The following is a 16,709-nucleotide window of genomic DNA, read 5'->3' as shown; positions in this document are numbered from 1 at the left end:
TTGTTGTTGTTGTTGTTGTTTTTAGACAGAGTCTCACTATGTCACCCTCAGTAGAGTACTGGGGCATCGTGGCTCATAGCAACCTCCAACTCTTGGGCTTAAGCGATTCTCTTGCCTCAATTTCCCAAGTAACTGGGACTACCAGCACCCTCCACAACACCCAGCTGTTTTGGTTGCAGTTGTCATTATTGTTTTAGCTGGCCTGGGCTGGGTTTGAACATGCCAACCTTGGTGTTCATGGCTGGCACTGTAACCACTGTGCTATGGGCACCGAGCTGTATGGGTATGTTCCAAATCCATTAAAAATAAAATTCTTGGTAGTCTGTCCTGTCCTCCTCCATAGCTCTCAGTGGTATCTGTATGCAGCTCTGTCCTTGCTGGAATTTAGGATCAGATGAGTAGAATCTGCAGTCCAGCTAAGCCCCCCAACGAGTGTTTCTATGGAAACAGTTGAAGTCCTCTCAATTAAAACTACCTCTGCAGGCTAGGGAGAGTAAGTATTAAAAGGAGTTTGTCTAAGAATCTTCCAAATTAAACCCAGAGAGTATGAATGATCTGGGAATCTACTGGCAGTTGGAATCATACCTTTTGGCTGTTTCAGGCACCAGATCTATCTGTTCGCCTGCTTTGCTGAGCTGCCCTGACGATTATCCCTGTTATCCACTTAGCTCTGTGCACACAACTGTGGCCGCTGGAAGAATGGGAACAATCTGATCTTTGCTCAGATTTGTATGAGTCACAAATAAAAAGCCCACTAAAAACTGGTGATGAAATCATAGAATAGTCTTAAAATTGGAAAGAAATGAAAGGTAATTAAGTGCCCGTTTCCATGCATTTGGGGAAGCCTTCCTGGAGCACCCTTGACAAAGGTTCATGGGTCAGCTCCCCTGTGAAGAGAAGCCCTCAGGGCAGCTGCCGTTGATTCACTGAAGGGACCTGGTGTGTTAGGAATATCTCTTTCTGTGGGAACTGTCGTCTTTATCACGTCCACCCCTGCTGCCTCTTCTTTCTGGTGCCAAGTGACCTCAGTCTACTTCGTCATCAGAGACTTCATAGAGAGACTCTGTCTTAAAAAAAAAAACCCAAAACCATAGCCAGGTAGTTTCCAGTTGAAAACTAACTCAAATTTCCCCCCTCCCTACCCACATCACGTTCTTCATTTTTATGTATTTATTTAATCAAGAAGATTTTATATCTTAAACATTTTATTTATTTTTTAAATGGAACCATACACACACACTCTCAGTCTAACTTCTAGTTAATTAAATTAACTATAAACCTTTTAAGAGTAGTATCACATATTCCCAAGTCCTCTCTTCCCTTGGCTGAGTAGGTCCAAAGCACAAAGATTTCAAGTATTAAGGTCTGTGGTGAAAAGCATTCCGAGGGGCAGGATTGGTTTCCTTCCTCCGACCCTGGGTTTTTACCACTGTTGCTCAGATTCTGTCTGACTTCCCTGGAAAGTTTTTTCTCAGTGTCATTTGTATAGGCGGAGAACTGGTCTCAGTACTTCTGTGCTTTCCTTCACCCTTCTCCCCTCCTGAAGTTGAGTAGCCATAGTTCAGAGTTTGGAAGCCTGGGAAACAAAACATCTGACCAAAGCATTTGTCGGGATGGTCTTGGAAAGGGTCTGGCTGCCTTCTCTGATGCCACCTCAAGAGTAGGTAGATACAGCCTTATTATGCCTAACTAGTAACCTCGTCACCTTTCTTCTGTAACTTTATTTAAACCTTTGACTTTTGTTATTAGGTTTAAACTTTACTTTTTAACAGGCCTTTAACTATGTCTCATATGTATTCTGTTAGTAATATCCTATTATTTTCTTATGTTGACCTCCTTCCCAAGAAACAGACAGGAAAAATGTAACAAAATACTCTTCTCCAAATGTTCCTACACCCTTAAAATGGATTAAAACCCCAAACTCTTAAACTCACATGTCCATTAGCGTCCACTGGGAAGTACTAAGAAGCAAGTAAGTGGCCCCGCTTGGTAGAGAGAATATTGAAATAGCCATTCTGTTCTGGTTGCAAAAAATCAATAGTTGGGTCACCTTCAGCCACCACACTGCTCTGAGTTCCATTTTCCTCAAGTATAGAATCAGATGAATACTTCCTGTTCTTCCAGATGGTTGGAGGTGCTTCCAAAACAAATTAATAGTAAGATTATATCAAACTATATCATGACATACTGGGGTATTTTTGATTGGAGAGGTTAAAACAAATTTAGTAAGATAAGAAAATAAAATCTTGATGATATTGGGTTATTAGCTCACCTACATCCACAGGTTCAAAGTAATCTCATAATTTCTAACCTAGTTTTTGGGTGGTATTTGATGTGGTATCACACTTGAGGGAGAGCGGATTTCAGTAAATAACTGCCATTGTTTGAGTAGAAGTGTAATTACTGTGAGTTCCTCTGGCAGTCTGAGGACAGAGGAATACCAGTTGAAAGTAAGGGAGGAACCTTTGATTTGTAAGTCATTTAAATCCCAGCTCTTGGAGGAAGGTGGGAGGAAACACCCCTAATAAATAGATTAGAACAGCCAGCAGCGTAAGTCACCTTCACGGGCCTTTAGGATGTGAGCCCAACAGTCTCCCATGAAACTCAAGAGTAAATCAGAGGTGAAATTTTTCTTTGTAAAACTTGTAGAAGCTTGTGGCAGGGATCAGCTGCTGTGTTCGTTTTCCACTTTTAGCACGACCCCTGTCTTCTGGGAAATGCCAGGAGCTTTGAAGAGGGCAGTTGTCTGACACTCGCAGGTCTTGGGGGATTAGAGATTAACCCCCTTTTCTGGGTGTGGGGTGTGTGCTTTTCCTATGCACCTATTTTCTACTCAAGATGACTAACATTTGGGGACAGAAGATAGAAAGGTAACAACTAAGTCTTCTCCATACAAAGACTGGGGACATTTCCTTGGGGTCATTTTTTTTGCTCTATGTAATTTTCCCCCAAATGTCAACACATCCAGACCTTGGGAAGAGGCAGTTTCTCTTCTTTCTTCCTTTCTTTTCTATCTCTGTTCCTTGTTTGGGTGTGTGTGTGGAGGGGAGGGTCTCTCTCAAATATTAATGATGCCTGATCATCAGATGACCTCTGTAAGTTTTTCATTGGGAGGGAGGAAAAGGCAAGGGCAATAATACTTACTGCTGGGAAACTGACCCTGCATCCTGGTGCCCCGTGTGTTCTTTCCTGCCCCCAGGGAGTCCTGTCCAACATCTCCTCCATCACCGATCTCGGTGGCTTTGACCCGGTCTGGCTCTTCCTTGTGGTGGGAGGAGTGATGTTCATTTTGGGATTCGCGGGGTGCATCGGAGCGCTGCGGGAAAACACTTTCCTTCTCAAGTTTGTAAGTATCCTGTTCTCGGCTCTCAGATTGAGAGCTAAACTCTTTAGGGTGTAGGAGGATATCTTATCTACAGGCAAGAGGGTGAGCTACAGCAAAGGCACTGGCAAACAGGGCCCAGTCCCGATTTTCTTTTATGGGAGGCCCCCACCAGGCCTCCTTAGTAATCAAGTATATCCACACTATGCCGCCCATGGAGGTTTTATGCAGGTATACTACAAATTTGCATTCCAATCCCTAACATACCTTTAGGAGTAAGGTAGGTATATATATATTTTTCTTCTTTTAAGTGATTTCAATCCTACCCCTCCTTTCACACACACAGTAAGTCAAGAGCTGTGCAGGTAAACCTGGTTTTCAGAGAAACCAAGCACAGGCACTGTGGCTGTGGCCTTCCCAGATTTCATCTGTTCTACAGTAGGTTTGGGTATATATGGGGAAATAGTAAAAGGTAAATCTCCTTTGTACTCAGATAGTACAAAGTTCTCCTTTGTATGGCTCGTGTCATTTTTAGACCTTTGGTTTTTTCATTCATGCACTGTTGGCATGAATGTTTGTAGAAGGGGTTTCACCAGGAGATGTCTCCGTATTAAAAATAAAAGCAGAGAATGAAAAGTGAAAGCCTTTTCTTTGCAGATTCCTTCAAAGGAGAACAAAATGGCTTATGCTTGCATGTATATGGGTTTTTTGTTTTTTGGGTTTTTTGAGATAGAGTCTCACTTTGTTACCCTTGGTATAGAATGCTGTGGTGTCATAGCTCACAGCAACCTCAGACTCCTGGGCTCAAGAGTTTCTCTTCCCTCAGCCTCCTGAGTAGGTGGGACTACAGGCACCTGACACAATGCCTGGCTATTTTTAGAGGTGGAGTGTCACTCTAGGTCAGCCTGGTCTCGGCTCAGGCAATCTACCCCCCTCGGCCTCCCAGAGTTCTGGAATTACAGGTGTAAGCCACTGTGCCTGGCCTTACAATTATGCATCTTAAATAAGTTTGGGAAAGTAGCCACGGGCCAGCTGAAGGTGCCTGTCAATGGGGAGCTTGGCTTTGGTGGCCGTCTGAGTCACAGCCCGTAATATGAAGTGTCCACTCCCCTTTCCAGGAACAGGGAAAGGATCGAAGAAACCCACCTGCCTATGCTGGGGGTTTCTAGAGAACAGTTTCAGTATGGTATTACCTGTTACTAAAATCATTCCCAGGCTTCGCTGACACATCGTCATTATCCATGTAAAACTAGAGTGCCCCCAGAACTGGCACTACAGTGTGTGGTTCTCTTTCCCCAGCGTTTCTGCCACATTGTGCCCTTTCTTGGATATCCCTAAGAAAGGTCTCACTGTTTCTCACCCAGGGCAGCCTGCTTTGAATTTGGGCAGCTCTGGTTCAGAGAAGGTTTTGGAGGCTGATTAACCTGAAAGTACACGTGATTCATGCTAATAAGGAAAACTGAGGGGTACTTGGTCTTGTGTATGGTTTAACGGTGGTTCTCTGCCTTGCACACGTGGGACTGTGGTGGCAGTAGTTAATTTTCATCTCCCTTATGTGCCAGACTCCTCCTTTTCTATACATACACATACACACACACACAGGTACACACCACCACCAAATACTTCATTCATCACCTAATCAAAGACTGTGGAGACCCCAGGAGAGCTCTGTCTGAAGGCGACCTGCCACCTGCCGCCTTCTCAGCATGCAGCATCTCAGTGCTACTGAGCTCCCCTCACTCTGCCCCTTGCAGCCCTAGGTAGCACTCATCACTTGCCATTATTTTATTAGTTTAAGCTTCTCTGCCCCCAAATGTGGAGTGCCCTGTAATATGATTTACTTGAATATAGTTTCATTCATAATGATAGTCCCTTTCGTATAGTTTATTATTTGTGTAGTAGATGCCATGGTAAGAGAAAAGGCAGAAATGCAGACATCGTTCTCTATCAGCACCTTAGTTAATAAAGTCCTGTGTTGGCAATGCAGAGAGTTTTTTTGTTCCTGGCTTTTTAAAGTCATAGAGAATATTTAAAATGGCCTCTCACTCCATTTAGTATAAAAAATTAAAAATTGGCCTGGAATAATCTTTGAACAGGAGATAGGAATTAGGTAGTTAGTAAATGCCAACATGTTTCTGAATAGTCTCGAAGCTCTGAAGCTGTAAGACTAGAAGAACTGCTGAGGGAAAACGCAAGAGCTAATAAGCTCTGAGACTGAAATGGACCTTCCTGTTGACTGAGACCCTGGGACGAAGCCTCCGAGTCGCTGCACCATTGTAAATAAGTGAAATGAGTTCAACAAGGCCTGGAGCATATAAGTTTCTGCCAGATATTTTATATGAATTGAATTCAGACTCAATTTTTGATATGTGTATTATGTAACATGATGAGAACATTTACCAGGGGAGCTGGAAAATGAACTTATGTAACTTTATGGCACTGAGAACAAAAACCTAATTAAAATCTTTGCATGACTCCTGTCTCCTTATTTGCTGTGTACGCTTTATGCGTGCTAGCTATAATTTTGTCATTTCTCTAGTCTGGTAACTGATACTTACATGTTTAGGGTGATACCCAGTAAAAGGCATGGAGTTAAACTGTGGGGTAGGCATTGAGCAAAAGTGATGTGATTTAGTTGGACACAGTGGCTCACCCTGTCCTCCTAGCACTTAGGGAGGCTGAGGCAGGAGGATTGCTTGAGCCCAGGAGTTTATGACTAGCCTGGGCAATATAGAAATACCCCATCTCTACAAAAACTTAAAAAGTTAGCTGAGCATAGTGGTATATACCTGTAATCTCAGCTACCTGAGAGGCTGAGGCAGGAGGAGCCCATCTAACCCCAGGAACTCAAGGCTACAGTGAATTATGATAATACCACTGTACTTGTGGCTAGATAGAGAGAGAAAGACCTTGTCTCTTAAATTAAAAATAAATAAATAAATAAATGTGGTATTATTTGTCTTTTCTGCTCATTTTTCTAGATTAAGGATAGCTTAAATTGAAACTATTGACACCACTGATGGTAACTAAGAATTGTTTAAATTCTATTTCTAATGAACTCATCAAGGACAGATAAGCAGGATCTCTATGGAAACCTGAAGCACTGAGCTGGAGGGCCCAGAATTGGGACCTAAACCTTGGGGCCCAAGACTTTGCCAGGCACCTGTTTCCGCCTTCCGTCCCTCCTCCTGTGCCTACTCTCGCAGAGGCACCCAGAGAAAAACTGCCAGACATGCTGACACCTGAAGTGTACAAGCCCCACCCCCTGCCTCTCCTGCACTCCCCCTTCACCTAAGCCTGGGAGGCCTTTGGAGGCAGGGGGATGGTCCTGCTCAGCCTCACTTCTGCAAAGTCCACCTGCCACTGGCCCTGGCCCATTGTAGATGTTTGCTGAATGAATAAACATTTTTTGTCTTTTTCTCTTTGGCTGATTGTGCCTGTTCCTTTGCACCACTCCCCCAGTACATTTTCCTCTGGGCTGGCTGCTCAGTGTCTGCTTGCTGAATGTGGAAACCACAGTCTGCTCAAGCCACCTGCTCAGGCTCTCGCTGTTCTGCAGCCTTCAGGACCTCTGCCCGCCAGGTGTAGCCCCAGTGTCACCCTTTCTGCCGTTGTCACCCAGAGAGTCTGCCCATGAATGGTGTCCTTCCCAGCCCATTTCTCATAATCTGTTTTAGCAGAAAAGTTTGAAAAGGGTGAGAACGTGGGGTGGTAGGAAGTGGAAAGAGCCGTGGGTTGAGCAGTAGGCTGATATGACTAAGATGAGACTCTTCAGAAGCCTCTCGAGACGGAAGGGAAATTTCTCCAGAGTTAACAGGCAGCTACCACATTGCCTTTTATGCTCCAGAGCCCTCCTTTGTTAAATGTGTATTGTCTGTGTTACACAGAAGTCTCCCTTTGACTAAATGTTGATGTTATTTTAAATGGGCACAGCTAGCATTCCCGAGAAAGCCTTCAACCCAGGGGTTTCATTTTGTTTTTGTGATGAGAAATTATTTCCATGTCAGAGCCACCCCCACTTCCTCTTTGACCCCTTCATCTAAGATGAACACATCTGTTATTTTATCCTGTACAGCAGGTGCAAAGGGGAATTAAATGGTGTCAGGATCCATAAAAAGAATATATTGCATACAGAATCAAGGCCACAGTAACAAATGACGGGCGTTCTTAAAATACTGGAATCAGCTATCTTTTCAAGTACCAAAAGCTTACCAGACGTAGGGGCAGGTCATTGTTCAAGCCTCTGGCAGTACATTAATCACGAGAAATTCATTAGGCCTTAATGTGGGTCTAATGAGGAATTCCTATTATCCATGTTTGCTTATGGGCTTTGTTGGTTAATTACCAAATGGAACACCAGAGACCCTAAAATGTGATTATGAAATGATTTTTAATTTTCAGAAATCCTTTCTTGGAGTGTAATATTCTATTAATGAATCTTAAGAAACTGAAAACTATCTGCTTTGGAGATGTGTAACAACCCAATGTAATTGCAAACCTTTTTAGAGAGGAATCCTTTAACTATACACATATGTGATCAAAATAGCCCTTATAACTGTTCTCTGTGTATGTGTCTTTTGTCTTAGTTTTCTGTGTTTCTGGGAATTATTTTCTTCCTGGAGCTCACTGCTGGAGTTCTGGCATTTGTTTTCAAAGACTGGATCAAAGACCAGCTGTATTTCTTCATAAACAACAACATCAGAGCATACAGGGACGACATTGATTTGCAAAACCTCATAGACTTCACCCAGGAATATGTAAGTTTGAATTTGATTTATTTGCAAGTGGAAAAGCCTTCTCAGAACGATGAACAGTATATACCCTTCTTGGCTTCCACATCTGCCAGCTGGAAGCTACCTGGCTTTTCTACATGGGTTTCGTTTGTTTATTATTTTCTGACTTGCTCTATGATTTACAGGATTTGTACCCTAAATGGAAATGTCCTATTTTTCCTTGTTTCAATTTCTATTAAGTTAGAGGAACAAAGATAAAAAACCTCTTGAGCAAAAAAGGCTGTAATTGCAGCTGCCCTTTCTTTTTAGCATGTGAAGAAAGAACATTGTTTTGCTCCAGACGTAATTTTTTGTTTTAATTTTTACTTCTATATATTTATGGGGTAAAGTTTTACTTGGTTATTAAATATGGATTCTTATTCCTTGCCCCCCCTTTTGGTAATCCTTGATACTTTGCAGCTCATGATAATATACTTTTCAATAGAATATTTGTCTACAAAGTTCCTAAAATATGCCTGTCCAAATATTATCCTAGCACATGCAGCTAAAACCCAAAGTTTAGAAACTCCTAAGCCTTAGTGCCTTCTAACAAATGAAGCCTCTTTGTGGTGGCGTCCCCTGGACACCCCCTGGGGTCCCTGAGCATGACCATGTAATGGCTTCTGCAGTTCAGGAGAAGCAGCAGATGTCCTGTTTCATGCAAAATGCAAACAAAGGGCCAAAATCTGATTAGCTAAGGCACCTGGGCTCACAGAACTGTGACTTATTTCCCCCAAAGTCAAATGGAGGTAATGCCAACTGCTGTCTGACTGATCAGGAGATTGTGACACTCTGAGGTATGCATGGTTTTATATTAGGTTAAGGGATTTGTGTCCCACAGACTGACAGGTCTTCCTATGCCTCCCCTGAATGGGTGGGCTGAGCACACCTGGACAGTAGTGTCCCTAGCATTAATGTCTGTGGCAGGACTGGGGCACAGGCTAAAGCCCAGAGGTCCAGTGGCCTTTGGGTTGGATGGTTTTCCAGAACGAGCTGAACCTTTGATAAAGGCCTCCAAGGAGGCCACCCCCATCATTAGGTGCTGGGTACTGAGCCAGGTTGTGTTGGTTTTGTTTGATGGCAGTAAAAATGGTCCTGGCGTTAAGATATACCTCAGGTGTGAAATTAAGCCCTGTGCATCTCCTCAGCTGACTTCACTGTTTCATTAGGTCATAATGATGCAAGCTCACACCTTCCCAAGTATTATTCCTGACTAGTTTGCATGACAGATTTCTGGAGCTTTGTAGGCAAACCTCGAGATGCCCAGCCCAAGCCCTGGACAGACCAGATGTGTCTCAAGAATATGTATACACGTCCTTTCGGAATGCTGTCTGCTTTATGCGGAAATACTGTTGTTTCAAGTGATTTTATTTTTCTATCCTAGAGTTTAATGTTTTGACGTAACTTAGTCCTAAAAGCCGTAAAATGGTTAAGGCTTGAATGTACTTAAATTGGAGAAGTAGAGATCGTCCGGCTCAGGGGTGTGTGGAAGGAGCTTATGGAGTGACCCTTGACTCAGGCCTTTTAAACCTCACTGAATTGAACAGCATTGTATGTATTTTAACTAGATGAGTAACATTTTAGAGTTGAAAGTGTTGAACACATGGTCTTGTTTTTTTGTTTGTTTGTTTTATTTTAGAGTAGAAACAAATAGAATGAAAAGCAAGCCCCTGAGGTTTTGGTGGTAGTGTTGCAGTGAGGTTTCACAATGTATACCTATGTCAGATCTTATCAAATTGCATACCTTAAAAGGTGCAGCCTCACTCGTGCCCGTAGTTCAGTGGTTAGGGCACCGGCTGGCAGGTTCAAACCCAGTCAGGGCCTGCTGAACAACAATAGCCGGGCATTGTGGCAGGCGCCTGTAGTCACAACTACCTGGGAGGCTGAGGCCAGAGAATCACTTAAGCCCAGGAGTTTAAGGTTGCTGTAAGCTGTGATATCACAGCACTCTACCAAGAGTGACATAGTGAGACTGTCTCAAAAAAAAACAAACAAAACAGAAAAGTGCAGTTTATTGTTATCAGTAGTACCTCAATAAACACTGTTGTTAGTGTCTTGTTTATCCTTCTAGAACAGTGGTTCTCAACCTTCCTAATGCCATAGCCCTTTAATACAGTTCCTGTGGGTCATGACCCACAGGTTGAGAACCGCTGTTCTAAAATGTTCTTGTTTACCCTTCTAGCATATGCCCAAGCCAAGCAGATCTCGTTCTGAGCCCTGACATACAAGCGCTCAGCCCTTTATCTAACACTATGGTCTCATCAGTCATTTGAGTCATATGCCAGCACATCCTTATAAACCTCAGCCTTAATTACTTTGGAAGCTTTTACAGGGGCCATGTAGGTTCAGTTTGGATTAAAAATAATTTTGAGACCGAAGAGCAGGTTAGAGCTGGCAGAGTGAGTGTGTTCTGGCGGGTGTGAGTGTAGGCACCTGGTCACCCCCACGTCGAGGTGTTCTAATTCTCTCCTGTTTGCTCTAGTGGCAGTGCTGTGGGGCTTTTGGAGCTGATGATTGGAACCTAAATATTTACTTCAATTGCACAGATTCCAATGCAAGTCGAGAGCGGTGCGGCGTGCCCTTCTCCTGCTGTACTAAAGACCCCGCAGTAAGTGAACGCCAGCAAGCCGTTGGCCAGCTCTGCACGTCCCTCTGAGAGTGTGCGTGGGACGGCAGAGAGAGATTTTTTTCTTGAAACCTGTTCTTAGCTGGTTACTCCTAATTGTAGCTCCTGTCGGGGGTATAGTGCGCAGATCTCCCAGTAGGAGTAATCATCACTGACATTAATTTAGCAGTACAGGCTGGTTCCTATTCTGAGCCTTTATGTGCTTTGGCTCATTTAAGTTCAGAACATTCCTGCCGCAGACACCACCATTATCCTCCCTTTTCAGGTGAAGACCAAGGCAGGTGGGCTGTGAGTAACTTGCCCAAACTCAGTCTGCTAGCAGCTGAAGGGGCTGAGCCTGAGACCCAGGCAGCCAGCCAGGAGCCACCTACTGGTTCTCCTTTATGAGCACAGGCTCACAGGCGAGCTCTCTCAACGGTTTGGGGTTAGTAACCCTTTTCTTTCAAGGGGAAATAGTAGGAGTAAGTAGGAGGAGAGTTTGAGACAAGATGAGGCGAGACTGCTTTGTAGGAAGACACAGCTGCCCAGACTCCAGGCACCATAATGACTATGATAATTGAGGTTCGTATTTTATTCAAAATGAAAGGAAAATATAAAATCTATAAGCCACTCTTTTTTTTTTTTTTTTTTTACCAAAGATTAGATTATAATTTAGGTCAAATCCCATGTCTGGTACATTAAATGACTTAAAATGCAACTCTCTAGTGTGAGAAGGGCAAACTCGAGAGGTTACATGCTCTCTTACTCGTGTCCCCGTGTCTCATGACCACAGTTGTCCCACGGCCCTTCAGCCATTCTCTGACCCTACATTCTCCAAACATCCTCCCCAAACCCTCCTTGACCCTGAAGAGTTCAGCAGGGTGCTCCTCCTGGAGGTGGAGGCTGTAGGGTGCTTGAAGAGGGTCTTGGGGTGGACAAGGCTGCTTCCCAGGGGTCCACCTGGGCTGTCTCCCCGGGTCTGAAGAAGGAAGCTGAGAATCAATAAGGAATGTGCTCCCCTGGCTCTGAGACAGGAAAGCCCACCTCTCCTGCTGGCTTGCTCCTCTCTCTTCTGAGGACGGCCAGTGGCAACATGGCAACACAGTGCCCTGCTCAGAGCTCAAGGTGCTCATCCCGGTGGCCTCATGCTGGCCAGGAGGTGCTGCACAATGCAGTCCTTGTCGCAAGTTCCTGGCCAATATTAATGGTCTATCTGGAGAATTATAAGGATTCTTAGAAGGTACTAGGCCTCCATTTTCAACTACAGGTCCTCTGGAAGAGACAGCTCATCCTTTGAGCTCTAAACTAATAAATTCTGCCACATACCTTGTAGAGGGAGGAAATAACCTAACTCAAAAAAACAGAACCCATGTTTCTGATTAAGCCCTGTGTAACATCAGGCTGTCCATGTGACATGTGGTTTTTATTTTTTATTTTTTTGAGATGGTCTCATTCTCTGCCCCAGGTAGAGTGCTGTGGTATCATAGCTCACAGCAACCTCAAACCTTTGGACTCAGGCTATCCTTTTGCCTTAGCCTCCCCAGTAGCAGGGACTACAGCTGCCCACCATAACACCTGACTAATTTTCTTATTTTTAGCAGAGACAGGGATCTCGTTCTTGCTCAGGCTGGTCTTGAACTCCTGAGCTCAAGAGATCTACCCACCTTGGCTTCCCCTGGGAATGCGAGGATCACAGGCATGAGCAACTGTGCCTGGCCAGGGCATTGTGTTTTCATTTTTTTAATTATTAAAGTCATGGATTCTCATTGAAAAACCATTTAAATAATACAGAAGTATATAGTACATTAAAAAGTGAAAGTCTCCCAAAAGCATAAATGAAGATGGTCATCATGCCCTTTAACTATGGCTTTTAATCTATGTCTCCAATTCCCTACGCTCCATAAGCTTCTTGAGGTTGGCAACACCTTGACACTTGAACCTCCCGTGCAGTACTGTCTTCTGACAGTCCCTGAGCTTTAGTTTTCCTCATTTGTAAAATAGGACATACTTGAGTACCTGCATCTGAAGATGATAATGACAGTTGCACGGGGTGATGTATAGAAAGTGTTTGACGCAGTGCTATGCCGTGTGTGCACAGATACACGCTTTAGCACTAACACCTGACAGGGGGCTTCTGCTCTTTCCTTGATAGACTTTCTGTCTAACAAGAGTGATGTTCACTTTTCTTTTCTTTCTTCCCCAGGAAGATGTCATCAACACACAGTGTGGCTATGATGCCAGGCAAAAACCAGTAAGTGGGATCTCATCTTGTCACTTAGCACAAAGGGTGTTTGGAGGAACTTTTGCATGTGTACCGTGCTGTATCTGTGACACTGTACTCTCCTCTTCCCTTGTGAAGGAAGTTGACCAGCAGATTGTAATCTACACAAAAGGCTGCGTGCCCCAGTTTGAGAAGTGGTTGCAGGACAATTTAACCATCGTGGCTGGTATTTTCATAGGCATTGCATTGCTGCAGGTAAGACAGGGGTCCTCTATGGATGTTGCAGGGGAATGATATGCTGGGAGAGCCCTTGCCAGGACAGGAGTTTCATTTAATCATATTAATGTCATAGTTTTAAAAACACATTGGAGGGAGGGGCGGCGCCTGTGGCTCAAAGGAATAGGGTGTTAGCCCCATATACCAGAGGTAGTGGGTTCAAACCCAGCCCTGGCCAAAAACTGCAAAAAAAAAAAAAAAAAACAAAAACACATTGAAGGGCTAAGGAATAGACCAAATGATTTACTTTGCCTTTTATTAAAGCTCTTATTTTAGCTTCAACTATCTCAAAATACCTTGGGAAACCCTTTTTCTTTTCAAGATGGAAAAATTGTATTTGCCTGCTGGCGTTCCATCATTTCCCGGGGCTCAGTAAAAATGCATTGTGACAGCTGAGGCAGACATGAAGTCAGAAGTAGGTTTCAGTGGTACGGTTAGGTTTTTTAAGTTTCACATGCCCCTTTGTCTCATTGGTTCACCTTCCTGAAGAGCCAGTATGGGAAGGGAGCACCTATGATTCTTCCTTAGCAGTCACAAGAGCTGCACTTTGCACGTTGGTGGTGTGATACTTTCCTAAGAGCGCACACTTGAAAGATAGTAAAGAAGATCTAAGTAAATATAAAGACATCCTGTGTTTACAGATGGCAAGAATTAATATCCTTCAGGTGGCAGTATTCCTCAAATTGATCTACACATTCAGTGCAACCTTTATCAAAATTCCAACTACGCTTTCAGCGAAACAGTGGAGCTGATCCTTTCTAATTCATATGGAAATGCAAGGGCTCCATAGTAGCCAAAACAAACTCGAAAAAGAAAAATAAAGTTGAAGAATTAACACTTTTTAATTAAAAAGTACAGTAATGAAGATAATGTGTACTCAAGTAAGGTTAGCCACATGGATTAGAGGAAAAACGGAAAGTCCAGAAATAGACCCAGACAGGTGATTTTTGAGAAGGAAACAAAAACCATTCAGTGTTGAACAGTCTTTGCAAAAGATAGTCGTGGGGAAACTGGATATGTACATGCACAAGAATGAATTTAGTTCCCTCCTTTGCAATATATATATATAAATTAACTCAAAATAGAATAAAGACCTAAATATAAGAGGTAATGTTATAAAAGTCTGGAAGAAAACATACATGTCAATCTCTGTGACTTTGGATTAGGCAATATTTTCTCAGGTATGATAGCCAAAGCCCAAGCAACCAAATAAAACATAGGTAAATTGGATTTCATCAAAATTTAAAACTTCTGTGCCTGAAAATGATATCATAAAGAAAGTGAAAAGTTGCTGGGCATGGTGGCTCACACCTGTAATCCTAGCTCTCTGGGAGGCCATAGCGGGAGGATTGCTTGAGTTTAGGAGTTTAAGACCAGCCTGAACAAGAATGAGATCCCATCTCTATCTTAAACAGAACAAAAAAGAAATTGGAAAGATAACTCACAAAATGAGTGAAAATATTTGCAAATCATTGTCTTGAAAGGATCTAATATCTGGGATATATGAAGAACTTTTACAACTCAATAACAGAAAGACAAACCCAATTTAAAAATGAATAGAGCAGCGGTTCCCAACCTGTGGGTTGCAACCACAGGAACTGTATTAAAGAGCTGCAGCATTAGGAAGGTTGAGAATCCCTGGAATAGGGGATCTGAATAGATATTTCTCCAAAGAAGATTAAAATGGCTAATGAGCACATGAAAAGATGCCAGCATCATTAGTCATTACGGTAATGCAAATCAAAACCACAATGAGGTAACTCTTCGCACTCCCTAGGATGGTTATAATAAAAAAGAGAACAAGTGTTGGGCAGGATGTGCAGAAAATGGAACCCTCAGGTGTTGCTGGAGGGAATGAAAATGATGCAGCCTCTGTGGAAAATGATTTGGCAGTTTCTCAGAAAGTTAAACATAGATTTACCATGTGAGCCAAAATTCTGCTGGGTCATACAGGTAGGAATGTACCTAGAAGAATTGAAAACATGTTCACTCAAAAACTTGTACATGAATGTTCATAGCAGCATTACTCGTAGTTGCCAAAAAGTACAAACAATGCAAATATTCGTCAACTGAGGAGTGGATAAACTGTGATATACCCACATAGTGGAATATTACTCGGCCAGCAAAAGGAATGCTGGTAGTACATGTAGACAAACCTTGAAAACATTTTGGGACACGAAAAAATCCTAAATCCATGTATTACATGATTCCATTTATGTGAAATTTCCAGAACAGGCAAATCCACAGAAACAGAATAGTGGTTTCCAAGGCTATAGGAAAGGGGGAAATGGAATGACTGCTCTGTGGGTGTCGGGTTTCTTTTGGGAGTAATGAAAATTTTCTGTAATTAGACAGTGGTGGTTGTTGCATAGCTTTTGAATATACTAAAAACCACTGAATTATATACATCAAAGGGATGCATTTGCTAGGTATGGTGACTCACACCTGTAATCCCAGCACTCTGTGAGAGGCTGAGGTGGGTGGATTGCTTGAGTTCAAGGGTTCGAGACCAGCCTGAGCAAGAGCAAGACCCCCATCTCTACTAAAAACCCTATCTCTACTAGCAAAAGTAACTGGGTGTTGTGGCAGGCGCCTGTAGTCCAAGCCACTAGGGAGGTTGAGGCAGGAGGATTGCTTGAGCCCAAGATTTTGAGGCAGCTGTGAGCTGTGTCTACCAAGGGCAACAAAATGAGACTCTGTCAAAAAAAAAAAAAAAGATGCATTTTTACTATATATGAATTGTAGCTCAAAGTTTAAGAATTAAAGATTAAAAAAATTATGAGACACAGTGGCCAGGGAAACAATGGCATTGTTTAACTCACTTTTACTTCCTTTCTCAGATTTTTGGGATATGCTTAGCTCAGAATCTGGTCAGTGACATTGAAGCCGTGAGGGCCAGCTGGTAGAGCCTCTGCAACAGCTGCTGCAAGACACTGGACAGACCCAGCCTTCCCGACCCTCCCACATGCCCAGCTGATATCCAAGCTGCACAGACCTGACCACAGAGGCATCCTGCGATCTCACCCAATGGAGCTGCCAAGAACATGGTTTTTTGGGGGGGAGGGGTTAAAACTGGGAAATGCTGCTCATTGACAGAATTTTTAAAAAAAAAAGTAGCCAGTATGAAAGTCTTTGCGCCATGAATCTCTACTGTAGCCATGAACTTATGGATGGTTGGATGCTTACCAAAAAAGAAAGGGAGGGTGGGGGACTCAGATGTACTTGAATTCATGGAAAATACAGTCCTGTCCTCTGCTTCCATGAGTGGTGACTGGAAGGGGCAGTCTTGCTCGTCATCACACCTCGAAGGGACTGCCTGTCTTCCATGGCTGGAAGAAGTGTGTGTCTGCTAAGACTCAGCCCCTCACCGGAGGGCAGTGGTTTGTTTTCCTCCCTCCATGAACAGATCAAGAAACTCTGGCAACTGTCAGCTGAAGAGGAAAACAGCTTGTCTTTGGGTTCGGATCTTGTGATCGCCTTCAGCAAGTGACTTGGGTGGGCACACTTGGTCTA

General features: G+C 43.3%; 1 protein-coding gene across 1 annotated transcript in view; it reads left to right on the top strand.

Moving 5' to 3' along the window:
• The window catches only part of TSPAN5 (tetraspanin 5), a 168,021-nt gene extending 151,702 nt beyond the window's left edge, over positions 1 to 16,319 (top strand). Inside the window, exons 3-8 of the mRNA XM_003798498.3 lie at positions 3,200 to 3,346; positions 7,909 to 8,079; positions 10,577 to 10,702; positions 12,903 to 12,950; positions 13,059 to 13,175; positions 16,037 to 16,319. Coding sequence (XP_003798546.1) covers positions 3,200 to 3,346; positions 7,909 to 8,079; positions 10,577 to 10,702; positions 12,903 to 12,950; positions 13,059 to 13,175; positions 16,037 to 16,102 — 675 coding nt within the window. The 3' untranslated portion in view covers positions 16,103 to 16,319. The remainder of the gene's footprint in view (positions 1 to 3,199; positions 3,347 to 7,908; positions 8,080 to 10,576; positions 10,703 to 12,902; positions 12,951 to 13,058; positions 13,176 to 16,036) is intronic.
• The last annotated feature ends 390 nt before the right edge of the window (positions 16,320 to 16,709 follow it).

This window comes from Otolemur garnettii, unplaced genomic scaffold (assembly GCF_000181295.1).
Source record: "Otolemur garnettii isolate 467f Iridium unplaced genomic scaffold, OtoGar3 scaffold00137, whole genome shotgun sequence".
Taxonomy (NCBI): Eukaryota; Metazoa; Chordata; class Mammalia; order Primates; family Galagidae; genus Otolemur; species Otolemur garnettii.
Note: the sequence above shows the minus strand (reverse complement) of the source record. Positions and strands in the feature narration are given on the sequence as shown.